The sequence below is a fragment of the Aegilops tauschii genome, chromosome 3 (assembly GCF_002575655.3).
Source record: "Aegilops tauschii subsp. strangulata cultivar AL8/78 chromosome 3, Aet v6.0, whole genome shotgun sequence".
In the NCBI taxonomy this organism is placed as follows: domain Eukaryota; kingdom Viridiplantae; phylum Streptophyta; class Magnoliopsida; order Poales; family Poaceae; genus Aegilops; species Aegilops tauschii.
Genome location: NC_053037.3, coordinates 301,147,692 through 301,164,062, shown reverse-complemented (window position 1 = coordinate 301,164,062; position 16,371 = coordinate 301,147,692). Strand labels below are relative to the sequence as shown.

Sequence of the window (16,371 nt, the reverse complement as noted above, 5' to 3'; positions counted from 1 at the left end):
TTGGAATCTAGTTTGGCAATCTAGTTTGGATTCTCAGTTGTAGGAAATGGCTAATTGCTGATCAAATGATCCAGCTGAACAGGCTAAGGAGAATTCTTCTTCCTGTAGCTATAAGGGATGTGGGCAAGGATATTTCTAGACGGACGTGGAATATTAAGGGCATATACAATGGGGCGCTAATGACGGGCGCTAAGGCTAAAAATCCCGGCCGTTTTGCTAGCGCGGAGAGAAATTCCTGGCGCCTACTAGCCCGCGACGCCAGTCTTGGCACCGAGCGCTTCAGTTCACGGATAAGCTAATTTGATGAGAGAGAACAAGCGTCTCACAGCTCGCCAGCGTTGGATGCCGAGGCGCTTTTACCCGGACGCTCTTTTATGTTTATTCCTTAAGCATCTACGCAAGCGCCTGCACATTGGAGATGCCCTAAGAAGAAATTCACTGTTAAATCTGTCTACAACCATTTGTATGACATGGGTCAGGACAGATCTTTCAAGCATTCGTGGAAAGCTGAGACTCCGTTAAAAATAAAAACCTGGTTGTGGCTAATTTGGCATAATGCTATAGCTATCAAGGACAATATGCTGAAAAGAAACTGGGCAGATGACCCTTTGTGCCGATTCTGCCCAGAGAATGAGGATATTAATCACCTCTTCTTTGGCTGGAACCTGTAGGTCTTTCCGTTTTTGGTTGTTTCTCGTTTTGCATCAAGACGCTTTATATTTGTTCAATTATCTGATGATAGATTGATAGTGGAACCCAATCCAATATGGATTGTATAGAAGAAAAAAAAATCTCGCTACACATTCTGTCGGTTGCCAAACACGCCCATGGTTTTGTTATTTATTTTCTGGATTTAGGTAGGTTATTAGTTCATACAAAAAAGTCATTAACTTCCACTTTCAGTGTAGCAAACTACGTACAACATAAGTTCAACACAACAACCATAAGCTAAGCCCATTGCTGAAAACCTGGGAATGCTCATTAAACTAAATGTACCAGAACCAAAGTGCCGAGAATGCGTTATTAAACCTATTTCCAGAAACATAATACAGGATAATTACATTGTTTAATTTACAGTTGAAGATCCCTACACATACTCCACAACATGTGCAATGCACTGATTGGGATGAACCCTGCAGATTCAGATGTAGATTAGTTGTTTTTTAGCCAAGCAATGATATAGATCAATTGACAACTCTCTTTTTGATAAATTTAAAGAAAGCTTCGCTTCAGCAACTATTACATCAGATAGCTTCAAGAACTTACACTTCTTCAACAGATCCATCAGTTACGCTTCAGCAACTATTACATCAGATAGCTTCAAGAACTTACACTTCTTCAACAGATCCATCAGTTAATTGCATGAATTCAGTGGAATTCTTTGGGCTTGCTGCTTGAGGTTTTTCCACATTTCATCTGCAGATGCACAACATGGTCAGAAACTCGAATAGTCTTATCAGCTAATATAGATAATCAATGAAATGGACCATTTAGGTCATGGATATTCGAGAATACTAGGAAACAGAAAAGCATATCAAATATTGTGTAGTAAATACAAATATTCTAAACATCATACCTGATTCTCATGCTAAATTTAATAAGAGCACTTCAAAAAGAAAAGATTTTAATAAGGAGTAAAGATATATTATTCTCTTCTTTCTTCCTTGAAATATTAAACAACAAGCTCTCATTAACTAATTGCCATAATCCCAATTGTAAGAACACTAAAAAGCTACTCCATCCCCAAAACGAATGGTGCTTTTGGCTTTTCAGTCTTCAATGTATGGCTTTGATTACCGGATATTCAATTCGGTGCCCGGGCTCATCTGCACCCGGTGAACAGTAAATTCAAAAAAAAAACTAAAAAATTCAAAAACTTCTGAAAAAAAAAAGTAAGTGAAAGATGTTCCAACGCGTGATGTTCCTGCCAAATTTCAACTAGTTCGGACATCCGAGGAGCTCATGGCAAAAAAGATTAAAATCGGTCAAAACAGTATGAACAGTGACCTTTCTTACAGCCCTAAATTTGTCCTTTTTGCTGAGAGCTACTGAAATGTTCAAACTCCACGAAATTTGGCACGGACTTCATGCACATGAGCATCTAGCATCACAAAAAAATTCATTTATTTTTTCCACCATTTTAAATGAATTTACTGTTCACCTCTGGTGCAGATGCACCCGAGAACGCCGCGTCCAAATCTCTTATAGTATGTCTACAAAGTTAGTATCAAGACATGGTATTTTGCAAGATAAACACAACGATACCATTCGTATCCGCCTAATCCATATACTTTGGTGTATATCAGTGGTCAAAGTAGTGCATCGAAGACCGCGAACAGTCAAGCATGCCTTACATTTTGGAGGGAGTAATTTAGGTGTGGCATGCAACCACGCATGCCCAAAGTGACATGCAACCTAAGTACTGCGTCTGTTTCAAGATATCTATTTTCAGTCTGCCATGCGCACAGGCCAAGAAAAGAATACATCAAAAATGATTGTGCATTTATGCATACCTTAGTGAAATGGCATGCTGCAACAATTTAACATCTACCAGCACAATTTTCATACAAATCCAAATAGCTTAGTGTGTATTATTGGTCAGAGTTTTAAAATTTTGACTGCACATTCCATGGCAAGATCTATTAACAACATAGGTAGTATCACAAATAATAAAGTACTACCTCCGTCCCAAAATATAAGACGTGCAAAAAGTCTTATATTTTAGGACGGAGGTAGTATTATGTTGGCAAGGTTTAGTTTGTATTAGTGGTCAGTGTTTTAAAAGTTTGACTGCACATTCCAAGGCGAGATCTATTGGCAACAGAGGTAGTATCACGAATAATAAAGTATTATGTTGGCAAATAGTCAGGGTAAGGTACACTGCAACTATCATTTAATAAATACCATCACAATAAAAGTGGAGCGAAACATGCCTTTAAATATGTGCAACAGATGATGTCATTATGTATTAGCCATGGTATATTTTCGAACAAGCTGCTCATATAATGGAAGATGATTCTTAGAAACGAAGACCCTGAACCTGTAAGCAGATGAAAACAAGATATATCAAAGGTTTGATACTCCCTCTGTCCCAAAATAAGTGACTCAACTTTATATTAAGTTTGTACTAAAGTTAGTACAAAGTTGAGTCACTTAATTTGGGACGGAGGGAGTAGTTAATTCTCTGTTAAGTCCTGAGCACAATAAATAATGAAGATTACAGCACATGTAGTTTTACCCTTCAAGAAGTGTGAGTCGCCCTGGAGAAGAAAACAGTTTCGCTATTGCTTCTAGTGAGTCTTTGATGTGCATGGTTTTCAATTTTAAGGCCTTCATAAATTCAACAAACTCTCCATACTCTGCAGTACTGAGCTTTTCTCGAGCCTAATAGAAATATCCAAAGTTAAGGATTATTATACATGACTGCAAAAATAAACACATTAACAAGATAGCAGTTACTCCGCAAAGCACAAGACAAAATCAAATTACAGAGAGCAAGCACAAGCAGCATACCAGCTTCAAGAAGGCCGGTCCAGTAGTAGATTCCTGGCCTCCACATCTTTCTTGAATAGCCTCATTCTTTTCACATGCTTGTTCAATGGTACTTCTTTTTGATGGAGGTGTAGATTGTTGACCTCGGTTTCCAGTCAAAGCTCTCGACTCAACATTATGTTTCAATTGTGAAGAGACATCTGCTATTTTAGCCTTCTTAAGCCTCATAGACTTTAAGGTATGTTCCTTCAATTGTCCATGCATGGTCGCATTATCGATCAAATCAACAACCTGAGAATCCTGAGAAAATTGGCCCCTTGAGGATGTGAGCTGTGAAGAAGTGGAACAGCCATGTTTCATAGGAAGGGTAGTGCGATTGGCAGGAGTGATCTGGGTAAACTTCATATAGTTGTTTTTTCTGGTGGTTGCATTCAATGATACTGTAGTTCCCTGGTGCTCATTTACTGCTGTGGCAGGCTAGCAAGAGATAGAATATCATCTATAAACCGGAAGAACTAAACGGAATACTGATTATCGAAGTGAATGCAAAGTATATAGACATACCGAGTCAGATAGAATCTCCTGCGGCAGACATTTGTCTGCAGGCGGTGTAACGCTATCTGCATGCAACAGCATTTTTGCAATTCTTAAATGGTAACTAAAAAATATCAATAAAGTAAGAAATTAGCATAAACAATGTTGCAGATCAGCCCAAATACAATACTCTCTCCGTTCCAAAATATAAGGTGTATTAAGTTTTTTCAAAAGTCAAACATGCACAGCCCAAATTCAATATAATAGTAATTAAACACAGCAATTCATAGCATATAAACCAGAACAGCAAGAAATGTCATGTTGTTCATTTCCATTGTTGTGCTGTACAACATGGACCAACCTATAATCAGCATTCAACAGCCGGTTTAGTCACCATTTAAGCCCATGTTTAGCAAGCTTCAAAGATCAAACCATCAAGAAGCAAACCAGGCAAAAGTTGAAATAACAATCAATTAAATATTTCAGCGGACGTCAACTGGCATTAAAAGAATGACAAAAGCAAACAAAGAGTATCATCTCAAGATTCAAAACAGGGTCCTTACCATTAGAGTCCATCTCTTTTGGGTCTACACAAACTTTATCCCGGAAAAATCTTGTCAATGTTTGAACTACTTCCCCATACTTAGAGTAGCACTGCAGGGAAAATATTAGTAGAGATATCTCAAAGAAGCAGGATAAAATAAATAAGCATACCTTTATACACAAGGAAAATATTAGTAGAGATATCTCAAAGAAGCAGGACAAAATCAACAAGCATACCTTTATATAAGGTTTGAGCCAGTAGGACATCTGGGATTGGTAATTTGGCCACACAAACCTGCAAATCATGTGCAGTGTCAAGAATCTCACTTAATTCAAAAGGATAGCTCTTAAAAATTCATTAAAAAGCTTTCTAACCACATGAGATTCAAGATAAAAAGCCATTGGACATAGTGTAACCATGTGATCCTTGAAATTCTATATGTTAAGTTGACCTTAGATAACAGAACCAAACAGGATATCTTGATATTTCAAGGTGATCCTTTTCAAGGATTATTGAAAGTGTCTTCTTATGCTAGGTGGATTGTCTCCTTCAAAAGGGACATTTGGCACATTTCTCATTGACTGGTTAAGCTCTTTAACAATGTAAGGGCTAGGGTTGCTGTAGAGGTTTCCCCTACTGTTTCCTCATCAAAAACGTATATACTTACAGAAATGTCATCTGGAATGCTAAAACAGCAGACATGTAAACAGAGGAAACGCACAAAGTAAACGCGGAACACTGAAAACACTTTATTGTGGTGTTATCCCATTGGGAGGTTTAGCAGAAAACTATGCATATACTCCTTGCAAGGAACATTTAACTGGATTTAGACCTTTCGTCACAGTAAATAATTGCTCCATAGTCATGGCGATGTCTGATGACGCGTCCAACAGCCTGATTGACAGCCCTTGCTGCTTGTTGTACATACCACTCCTCTCCTGTCAAAGCCTACAAGATGTTTAAAATTCATTTTAAATTCCAAGTATGTAAGCAGAGGGATGGAATTACATTACAACAACAACAACAACTAAGCCTTTAGTACCAAACAAGTTAGGGTAGACTAGAGCTCATGGTTCTGGCACGTGGATAGCTAACTTCCGCACACCCCTGTCCATGGCTAGTTCTTTGGTGATATTACAGTCCTTCATATCTCTCTTTGCGGACTCCTCCCATGTCAAGTTTGGTCTACCCCCGACATCTCCTGACATTATCAGCACGCTTTACCGTCCGCTATGCATTCGAGCTTCTGAGACACTTTAACCGTCCGCTATGCATTCGAGCTTCTGGAGACGCTTTAACCGTCCGCTATGCATTCGAGCTTCTGGAGGCCTGCGTTGTATATGCCCAAACCATCTCAGACGATGCTGGACAAGTTTCTCTTCAATCGGTGCTACCCCAACTCTCACGTATATCATCATTCCGGACCCGATCCTTTCTAGTGTGGCCACACATCCATCTGAAAATCGCATCTCCGCTACACCTAATTGTTGAACATGACGCCTTTTAGTCGGCCAACACTCAACGCCATACAACATTACGGGTCGAATCGCCATGCCATAGAACCTGCCTTTTAGCTTTTGTGGCACTCCAGAAGCTTTGTGCCACTTCATCCATCCGGCTTTGATTCGATGGCTCACGTCTTCATCAATATCACCATCCTTCTGCAGCATTGACCCCAAATATTTAAAGGTGTCCTTCTGAGATACCACCTGCCCATCAAGGCTAACCTCCTCGTGCCTAGTAGTATTGAAACCACACCTCATGCCTAAAACCTTTCAATTCCAAAGTTTCCTCCATAGCTCTAACTTCCTATTAACCCCCGTCCGACTATCGTTGACTAGCACCACATCATCCGCAAAGAGCATGCACCATGGGATATCTCCTTGTATATCCCTTGTGACCTCATCCATCACCAAAGCAAAAAGATAAGGGCTCAAAGCTGACCCTTGGTGCAGTCCTATTTTAATCGGGAAGTCCAATGTCGCCATCACACCATATGAAGGTCCTTCTTATACTGAGGGACAACACTCTCTCCAGGTATCACCTTACAATCTCGGAAAGCACGCATGTCTCTTTTTAAAGAGGGTTTAGCTATGATCATGACGTAGGCTAAAGCTAAGCTTAAGACATCTTCTCCTTAATTCCTGATGCCTTAGCCAAACCACCATGCACCCCCACGAAACATGTGTTAGATGTACCCACGTGGCCATTCAGGTCTCCTCTTGTTAAGAGGTTGTCGCCAGTAGGTACGCTCATAACCTTGTCTTCCACGCATTCCCAAAACTCCCTCTTGGTGTTCTCACTGTGGCCTACTTGCGGGGCATACGCGTTGATAACATTAAGAACTAAGTCCCCAACTACCAGCTTCACAGGGATGGAATTACATTGCATGCATAAAGTACATTTGTTTCAAGTTCCCGATATAAACACATCTAATTGATTAAAGGAACAACAATATGACTAAGGAACTTTTCGGCGGAGGTTTATTTCTTAAAGCAAGACGGCCTAAATGGCACTTAGACTATTGATCATGTATAAGATTAGGAAGAGTGATAACTTCTACCACAAATTTATTTGAAAGGTTCCATATCAAAGAAAATATTGCTGGAAGCCCGTCAGACTCCACCTGTCGAGGACTAGACATAGGAAATGCTGAAAATGAACTTGTGCAAGCCCTTGGATATATATTCTCATGGATGTGAACTGCCTAAAACCTGTAGAGGGTAGTGTTGGACGCTAGTCATTTTACCCCGAGAGCGAGTAGTTTCAGGTACCTTCTTGAACCAGCCATGCTACCATGGGGGTATTTGTCAAGGATTCAAGTTCGTTGACCCTTGCCTGATTCGAAAAAAAGGGTCCTACCCTAGAGCTTGTAGAGATTCATGATCAAGGATGGACTTCATCGGCAATGCAAATCGAATCCAGATTTCAGGCTTCACATCATCTTGCGCATCAGCCAGACTAACAGTACTCCCCCCCCCCCCCCCCCCCCCCCCCCGCGCGCGCGCGGGAGGGTAAAAAATTGAAACATAATTGGTCTGTATATAATTTTCAGGACGTTATATGGTTTCTGGTGTTTGTGCAGCATAAAAGTTTTGATTTCAATGTGTACCGATCTGCTTATACCTTTGCGCGCGCGCGGGGGGTGGGGGGCTAAGGGAGGGCATTTTGATTACATCGACGCGGACCTTGGTTCCACTAACTTCTAAGGTGACAACGCATTTTATCATTACTTTGACAGTGACAAAATTACTTTTTTAGATCATTTTGAATATCTATAATCTTGAGGTACACTTCTGACTTTGCCAACATATCCACCTTTCCCAATCACACGTATCCCTGTAGCATGGTAAGAAAAATACATGCAACACATACGTCCTCCCATGTTTTCCGGATCAGTGGAAGAAGTCGGCGGGCGCCATCCTCCAGTTGGCCAATGCCGTCGAAGGTGAACTCCAGGTCATTGTGTCATTCGCTTAGGTGAAAATTTTGAGATAATCCCATCCTAACGTGTCGTCGATATTCTTTATACTTCTTGGGGAATGCAGGATAGGAGGGCACTTTCACGGGGGGGGGGGGGGGGGGGGGGGCATGAGGAGCAAGGTGACGCTACTGAGTGTAATTTTGTGTAGTTTTTTCAGTGATGTTGGGCGAATTTTGTTTGGAGTTTTGTGATCTGATTTTGTGTGTGGTTGTATCGAGATGTACGTTACTTACACATGTGACATTCTCGGGTGACACTATGTGTGCGCATTCTGTGTTGTATGGTATTCCCTCCGTCCGAAAAAGCTTGTCCCTCAAATGGATGTATCTAGCACCAATGTTAGTGCTAGATACATTCATTTCAAGGACAAGTGTTAGCTATCAGCATATCAATACTTTGGATTGTTTGATTAGCTTGTTCATCTTAAGCTCTTTCATTACGATGTACACGTGCTAACTGAATACATTTAAGTTTGAGTACTCACGCAATTTACCTCTATCTCTACTTACTTTCATATATGTCTGCCAGTCGATGAACTTAGTAAAATGTAACAGAACAGAATAATATTTCCAATAAGTCACGGTGATTCAATGCTTCAAAGGGACCAATTATATAAGATTTTTTTTCTTTGTCAGAAAAATCTTCATAAATTTCCTTTCAACTCTGAGGCCTGCGTGGTGAGAAGATGTTTCGATTTGTACACTAGGTGACTTCAGCAATTTCTTCTTTGTGCATCCCCATGAAGTCTTATGCACTTAACAAATCAACCAACGCTCGTCTACTTCCATAAACCAAGTTTGGGATGGTGTGAGTTAAATGCTCACAGCAAGCGCAACACAACAACTCTTCTCAAAAAACAAGCGGAAGGACGAATGATTTGGGATGGCGTGGTGCTTGAGGTGACTGAGAAACACGACAGCCATGGCGGGTGGGGCTAGACAGGACACGAAGGAGAGGATTAAAGAGGGCAAAATAAACATGAGCTTCACATCAACATGGTCAGCACTGGCAGGGGAGCACGGAGACAAGACCTCCATTGTCGGTAGCGATGCAAACGTTGTGAATTACAATGATGTTTGATCCATGTCTCTATATCCGAGTTTATTATTCTCTGGCAATGCATGGGCAGTCAACTAGTATTAGGTAGAGATAGAGATTACTGGTGGCATAAGGGGTAAATTTTAGCAACTCCGCAACTTCGGTGATGGACGAAAAAATAGGGGAGAAACATTCCTCCATTTAATATTACATATAAAATAATATTAAGAGAATCAACCATAGAAAATTCAAAATTTAGTATAGAAAATATTAACCTTTGGGTTTTTGTTAGATGGTTTAGCCTGCTTATCCAAATACTCACGCTTGAGCCGAACCTGAAACAACCACAAAGGGAAAACATCAAGATTTACTAAAGCAATAAAGGGCAATGAAACTACTTTTTTTGGGTAACACAAACATTATATATTTCTGAAACTTGAGAGCTATATGTCTCCCCGAACAGAAAAATGGAGGTTCTCACATCATGACTGTATTTGTAGGCTAGGAGACGAGTAGCTGACAAACAATTCTTTTATTTCTGTACAAGGTGTCAAAAGCTTATGCAGATTCAAAAACTCCGGAACGTAAGATATTTTCTCAGAAAAAGAAAGATCAGAAAATATTTCCAGCCTAGCTACAGCACCAATTCAAGTTTTACAAAAAGGAAAATGAAGTACTCCCTCCGTTCCATATTTGTTGTCGCTGATTTAGTACAACTTTGTACTAAATCAGCAACAACAAATATGGAACGGAGGGATTATATTCTGAACGCATGCACCAAACCCAATGTTGAAGGTAACATAGGTAACTCTTCTGGAAGACAATTGCCAGTGGAAAAAGAAAAAAAACTTCACTGGTTGTAAGATGGAAAAAGTAGGCATCATACCCTTCCAGTAAAATAATGTGGTTAATAGCTTGTCATGCTTTTTCCAACCAATTAGAGTTTCACTAGTAATCCCCTCTTACTATACTATGATAAGGATGGGAATCCACAGAAAAAATGATGAGGACGGGAAACAAGACAAGGAAGACCTTAGGATCAGTCGGGGTGGAGAAGGGCATTCCAGTAACTATTACAGCTCTCCCAGCACGGTCAGCAAAATCAAGACCCTCACTAACCTGTGAAAGTATAAAATGCATAAATAATGATGTGCAATCTTTTAATGTCAACTAAACAGCTACAATTTGAAATGTGCACCCCTAACATAACAATAAATCCATCCTTTGAATAACGCTTTAGTTAACTGTAGCACCGCAGTCAAACAGCTTGTCTGTTTACTCATACTCATCGTGCCACAAATGAGCATTCCCTATTAACCATTCTGTTTTAGACTTTTAGTATGACATTACATTGTTCATAAGACAGTCATCCAACAATAATACAGCTTCTATTAGCACTACAGCATTCTTTCTTTATAGTCGCTGAAAACTGAAACATTCGTTGTCTTCTGACACATAGAAAATTATTGAAATTAAGAATTGTAAATTTACAATAGATCAAGTAGCACAATTAGACTTGGGAAAGAATGATTTAACAGAAAGAAACGTTAAACTTTTAGCAAAAGAAAACTAAAATCAATATTTCATCAGAAGTTACAATACAAAACAGAAGCTGCAAGAATGAACAAGAACAAACTTTGCCGCGACAAACTGCGAAAAAAATTGCCCCAGAAGTAGAGGGATCGCGTAATTTGGCCGCATAATCCTGCAAATCACATGGTATAGAGTTATCTGAGCTTATGAAAAGTTCAAAGTTCAAGTGGGAACTAATAAATGATCTCAAAACCTCAATTGCATTTGGGAAGTTTGAAGACTGCCTAGGCTCTATAACTGGCTGCTTATGCTTGCACATTCTCTGCCATATTGTGCTATCATCCACTGAATGTTCATGGTTCTGCAAGGGATTCAAAATGCTCAAGGACAAATAACACAGACGGTTGGGATTAACTCATGGCAATTACACAGACCCTATTTTTCCAGTAGTCGATACACTTGTCCATCATAGAATATGAAGGAAAGAAAACAAGGAGACCATCTGGCACAATACGGGCAAAATTAACTGCAAAACAAGCACAAACATCAAATGCATACAGCAGCTAATTCAAAATACAAGCAGCTGCATACTGTTCAAACTTTGAACTGCCTACCTATAACAGTGCCCAATTCTTGTTTGTATTTTACAGTCTCACGTGTCCGATAAGAAGAATTAAGTGGGTGTCCTGATGGCCCCACAGGCACAACTCCAACCCAGATTTGATCTTGAGAAATGACATGAGGATTCTCTAGCCTGACAGGGAACTCACTGCATGCATGGAAACATATTGCATCGACATCAAATAGAGAAATAAACATACAGGCAAAGGTTCAAGTCGATAAACAAGTAAAGGAGAATTAAACTAGAGTTTTACTTACAGGTTTAATTCCATGGCAAGCGAGTCTAAGGGAGATAAAGTTCCAGAAGTTAAAATAATGGAGCGTACACCCAACTTCAGAAATTCCTCCATAGCCAGCCCTGGGTTAAAACACCACCAACTAAGAGTCCTTGAAGCCTTACCTGCAAATACATGAAAATGTTCATGGCAGATAATACAACCAGTTGATCATTGAAGGAGACTAACTGACGTCAACATATTAATGACTTAAATGTGCTTTTCTATAATTCTATGGTTACAAGGAATTATGAAACTGCCTGGAGTCAATGGAAGTTATGCATGTACTCCCTCCGTTCCAAAATAGATGACTCAACTTTATACTAACTTTAGTACAAAGTTAATACAAAGTTGGGTCATCTATTTTGGAACGGAGGGAGTAACTTAGAATTAATCAAGTGACAGAGAAAGACTAAATGCTCCGTGCTTTAGTACAAATCTTGATGGCGGATTTTGCGGCTCCCACCACCATTATTTAGATAAAGGGATTATAATTATGCTTATGTTACAGATATGATATAAGAAAGGAACAGATAAGTCCTTCAAAAAAAAGGAACAGATAAGTGAGAGCAAAAAAACATTTCAGGTGAACGTATTCAGTACCAGATATGGTTATGAGTCATGGAACCAAATAAAATCAGATAAAAATGAACACGTGCAGTATAGAATAATAGGTATGCTTTGTACTTACCGAAAACTTGCAATGAGTCACCAGATGTCTGTCGAGATGATTCATTCACATGAAACTGGAAACAAAATATTTGAGTCTGGTTGTAAGAGCACACAATTGCCAATAAAGTACGCAAGCGTATACTGCAAAGCATGGAAAGAGAACGGATGACAAGACTACGAGTGAAGCCATACTAGAAGTCATACATATATCATCATCATACATACATGGATGTGTATGATTCATCACCCAATAGTAACAGATGAGAGAAGTAACAGTTACACAAGGCAGAGAAACTTACACTATAATACTTCGCATGGTTTTGACCACCACCCTTAAATATTATGTCAAGCATATCTCTAATTGTTTCCAATCTAGACACAGTAGATTTTGCCTTAACACCAGCTTTAGTTTCACCAGAATTTCCTGAATATGTAGAATAAAACAACGGAGCTCAGCTACTGCATAAACCATGAAAATCTACAGAAATTTCAATGTGGTCAACTGAAATAACAAAACAAGACTCTGGAAAGATTGGCAGGTTTGGTGTTAACTAACCACAAAGAAAATGAAATGGATTCAAATGGAAAAAGGAATCATACAACAGACAATTACCTTCCTCGAGCAGTAGAGAAGCACTATCGATAGTCTCAATAAGCTTTTTGGATGTTTCAGACGTAATATTCAGTTCAGAGAGGAACTCGTATATGTAACTCCCAGGCTTTGTGTAACCCAGCTCCTTGGAATCAATTACAAGCTCACCGATTTTTTTTTCAAGTGCCATTAAAAGAGCTGGAAAAAGAGTTCCACTATTAACATGAGGAAAACTCACTTTCACAATCATCAAACTGAAAGGTAAATGATGTGAGAACTTTCAGTAACCTTTGAGGATAGCATAGTTTTCTGGGTCAAATTGTTTTTCAGCAGAATTTTCAATGGACCTCTTGAATGAACACAATTGGATGCATTCTTGAGCTTCCGTGATGCAAGAAGTGAGGTTGCTGGTAAGCAAGTCAAAAGAGGCAGCATCTGCACATATACTCTCCTGAATAAAAAAGTGATTGCAAATTCAAAACAAACCACGAGGATATTGCAAGAATATTGTCTCAAAATGGACATCAGGAATATATGTTTTTGCAACTGGGTTCTTCAAAATTCAAGGCTAAAGTGCATCAAGAGAGTTCAGTTATTAAGTTAAATAACATATTAAGTTTCGTGCACCAACCAGTACAACCAAAAGTCCGAACTTACGGAGAAGGTTGGGCAATCCACATATAACACCCCCTCCCATGTGTGGCTTGATAAGGCCTAAACTTGGACCGAAGGAGGGCGAGCATTTAAATGAAAAATGCAAAAGCCAAGACTTGAACCCAAGACCTCTTGGGTTTGATACCATATTAAGTTTCATACACCAACCAGTAGAACCAAAAGTCCAAACTTATGGAGAAGGTTGAGCAATCCATATATACTTAAACAATTATGTGCATATTTCCTTACCAGATTGTGTGCTTCATCAAATATAAGTACTGCATTGTTCCATGATATGCCAGTTAAGGAACGCCGATTTCCCGGATCAATGAGATAGTTATAAGGAGCAAATAAAATATCAACCGACTTGGAAAGCTCCCGGGAAATGTAATATGGGCAACTACAGTAAAAAACAACAAATGTTATTTGGAAGAATGCATATGCATGTCTGGTTCAGTGTCTGTATAGTGTATAGTATGCAAGTTAGGAAGAATGAAATATAAAACTTACGGTCCCTTGGTTCTCCCAATATTAACCAAGTCTTCAATGTCAAAAGGCTCACTCCCAAGCTCGGTGTTGTTTTTCATGTAATCTACAAGAAATGCCATCGTGTGTAATCATATGGTTAATTAACAAACAACATTCATTTTTTTAATGGGCCATAACAAATTAAGGTAGCAAGGAGAAGAAAGGGAGATTGCATACAAATATCTAACCAACATAACAAAAAGAACATAGCATCTGTATTAAAGGGCAGTTACATACATCAGCCTATAGGTTGTAGCAGTTACAGCAACACACCTAGTATAAATTTAAAAACTTGGAAGCAGGGTTGCAAGGTTCCATCACTGCCGCTTATTTTTGTGTAGAGCCAATTTTAAGGACCTGTGTACCAAGAAAAGATGTAGTTGCACTTACCAGTGACAATGTTGTTATGACGGCACAAGCGCTTCTTGCAGAGGTAGTGGCAACCATTGTTCTGTGCTTTTCCCCGGAGTTTGCTCACTTCTTCATGGATGCACATCTGCTCACGGGAGCCCAGCACTGCCATTTTCGGCCTGTGAAACGTTATGCACCAAAAATCAACCACTAACAGTGAAGGGGCTATGAAATTTAGCCGAAACTAACTGCAGCTCCAGACCTCGACGACAGGACATTCATGATAAATTACTAAACAGCATACATTTCCACACAATCAGTCCTCCAATAAGAACAGAGTGCAATCACGGACAGAGGGTAATTGCTCAGAAACTATGGTATCGACCTGTAGCTGGTGGCCTTGAGCTCCTTGATCACCTGCCGAAGCTGGCTATGCGTCCGGGAGGCATAGATAATCACGGGGTACGACGATGACTGGGTCGCGGAAGCCCCAGACTGCTGGCTCCCTGATGGCTGGCTGCCTCCCCCGCCCCCACCTCCGCCACCGCCCCGCAGAAACTCCCCGAAGGTGCGCCGCCAAGCGAGCGCGGAGCAGAGCAGGCAGAGCGTCTTCCCCGTCCCCGTCGGGCTCTCGAGCAGCGCGTTATTACCCTGTACATCGATACGGAGATGAAGTGAAAACGAGCAAGAAGAAATGGAGGAATGGGTGGCGCGGGGTAGGGTTTGGTGCTGGGGTTTTTGGGATTGGTTGGTCACCTGTTGCAGTGACTGGAGGACGCGGTCCATGTAGGTGATCTGGCAATCGTAGGCATCGTAGGGGAAGTCGACGTCCACGCCGCGGATGCGGTAGACCGGCATTGCGGCGGCCGGAGGGGGAGATGGAGGAGGGGTCGGGGGTACGATGGGGAAGCTTGCGGGGGAAGGAGAGGGGAAGGGGACGAGAACCAAAAGAGAGGATTTGGGGAGTATTTACTGCTCCCGAGCTCAAATCAACCTCATGGGCAGTAATAAAATCATAAGAAAGACTGATTTTGTATTTGCAACAGACATTGTTGAATGTTCTACATATTTGCAGATGTCTGTGAAGAAAAAGCATACCTAATGCCCTGCGCGAAGAAACAAATTTGATGCTCCAAAAAGATTTCTTTAATAGTATTTTGGGGCGCTGATTTTGTTATTTTGGCCAGGCCTCCAAAAATGTGATTTCATTACGAAAATTTGCAGTCATACAGAAAACTAAGCAATGTTTCTTGCAAAAAAATAGATTTTTAAAATTCTTCTACTTTTTTATTTTTATTGTTCAGCGGGAGCATTTGAGTTCGGGATTAGAAGGACACACTCGCAATTTAACATTCATATTCATATTTGTATGACAATGCATGAACATTATAAACGCAATAGTGAACGCCTCCTTCCCTAAGAAAAAAGTCTAGGGTTTCTTTGCCTCCCACCGGTGCCGCCGTCGATCCGTCTCATCTCCGGTGGCCTTAGATTCAAGGCAGCGCAGTGGTTCTGAAGGAAATATGGCCTAGAGGCAATAATAAAGTTGTTATTTTTATATTTTCTTATATCATGATAAATGTTTATTATTCATGCTAGAATTGTATTAACCGGAAACTTGATACATGTGCGGATACATAGACAAAACACCGTGTCCCTAGAAAGCCTCTACTATACTAGCTCGTTAATCAAAGATGGTTAAGTTTCCTAACCATGGACATGTGTTGTCATTTGATGAACGGGATCACATCATTAGGAGAATGATGTGATGGACAAGACCCATCCGTTAGCATAGCATATTGATCGTTCAGTTTTATTGCTATTGCTTTCTTCATGTCAAATACATATTCTTTCGTGTCGCGGGAAACCACGGCCACCTGTGGGACTAGGAGGCCCCTTGCTGGGTCGGCAGGGGGCGATGCGTTGCACAAAGAGCAGACGAGCGTGGGGCAGCGCGGCAGGGATCACACAAGCAATTTACCCAGGTTCGGGCCGTCGCGAGGCGTAAAACCCTACTCCTGCTTTGGTGGATTGATGATGGAAAAGGTGATGG

At 40.4% G+C, this 16,371-nt stretch overlaps 1 protein-coding gene across 3 annotated transcripts; it reads right to left on the bottom strand.

Moving 5' to 3' along the window:
- Window positions 1–862: 862 nt before the first annotated feature.
- Window positions 863–15,298, bottom strand: LOC109752493 (regulator of telomere elongation helicase 1 homolog). Of its 3 annotated transcripts, none has more exons than XM_020311378.4 (25): window positions 15,075–15,298; window positions 14,704–14,969; window positions 14,358–14,497; window positions 13,950–14,031; window positions 13,689–13,839; window positions 13,074–13,236; window positions 12,807–12,983; window positions 12,493–12,617; window positions 12,213–12,267; window positions 11,505–11,646; window positions 11,240–11,394; window positions 11,060–11,151; window positions 10,879–10,986; window positions 10,729–10,797; window positions 10,125–10,211; window positions 9,368–9,427; window positions 5,403–5,518; window positions 4,807–4,864; window positions 4,590–4,680; window positions 4,057–4,112; window positions 3,514–3,969; window positions 3,239–3,384; window positions 2,934–3,040; window positions 1,267–1,416; window positions 863–1,133 (listed from the first exon to the last, which is right to left on the bottom strand). In XM_020311378.4, the coding sequence occupies exons 1-23, from the start codon at window positions 15,174–15,176 to the stop codon at window positions 2,962–2,964; spliced, it is 2,976 nt and encodes a 991-aa protein (XP_020166967.1). In that variant the 5' UTR covers window positions 15,177–15,298; the 3' UTR covers window positions 863–1,133; window positions 1,267–1,416; window positions 2,934–2,961. The 3 variants fall into 3 exon arrangements, with proteins under 3 accessions (XP_020166967.1, XP_040259859.1, XP_040259860.1); XM_040403925.3 differs by having other exon boundaries at window positions 1,333–1,416; window positions 15,075–15,285; XM_040403926.3 differs by having other exon boundaries at window positions 3,514–3,792; window positions 15,075–15,285.
- Between the last annotated feature and the right edge of the window lie 1,073 nt (window positions 15,299–16,371).

Bases quoted from the DNA above. Each gene is read 5' to 3' on its own strand.
- LOC109752493 (XM_020311378.4), bottom strand. From the start codon at position 15,176: ATGCCGGTCTACCGCATCCGCGGCGTGGACGTCGACTTCCCCTACGAT. The intron at 12,618-12,806 runs GTAATTGTCTGT...CTACATATTCAG, and splicing joins TTCTCTACTGCTCGAGGAAG to GAAATTCTGGTGAAACTAAA. The intron at 9,428-10,124 runs GTCTTCCTTGTC...TGGTTGTTTCAG, and splicing joins CCACCCCGACTGATCCTAAG to GTTCGGCTCAAGCGTGAGTA.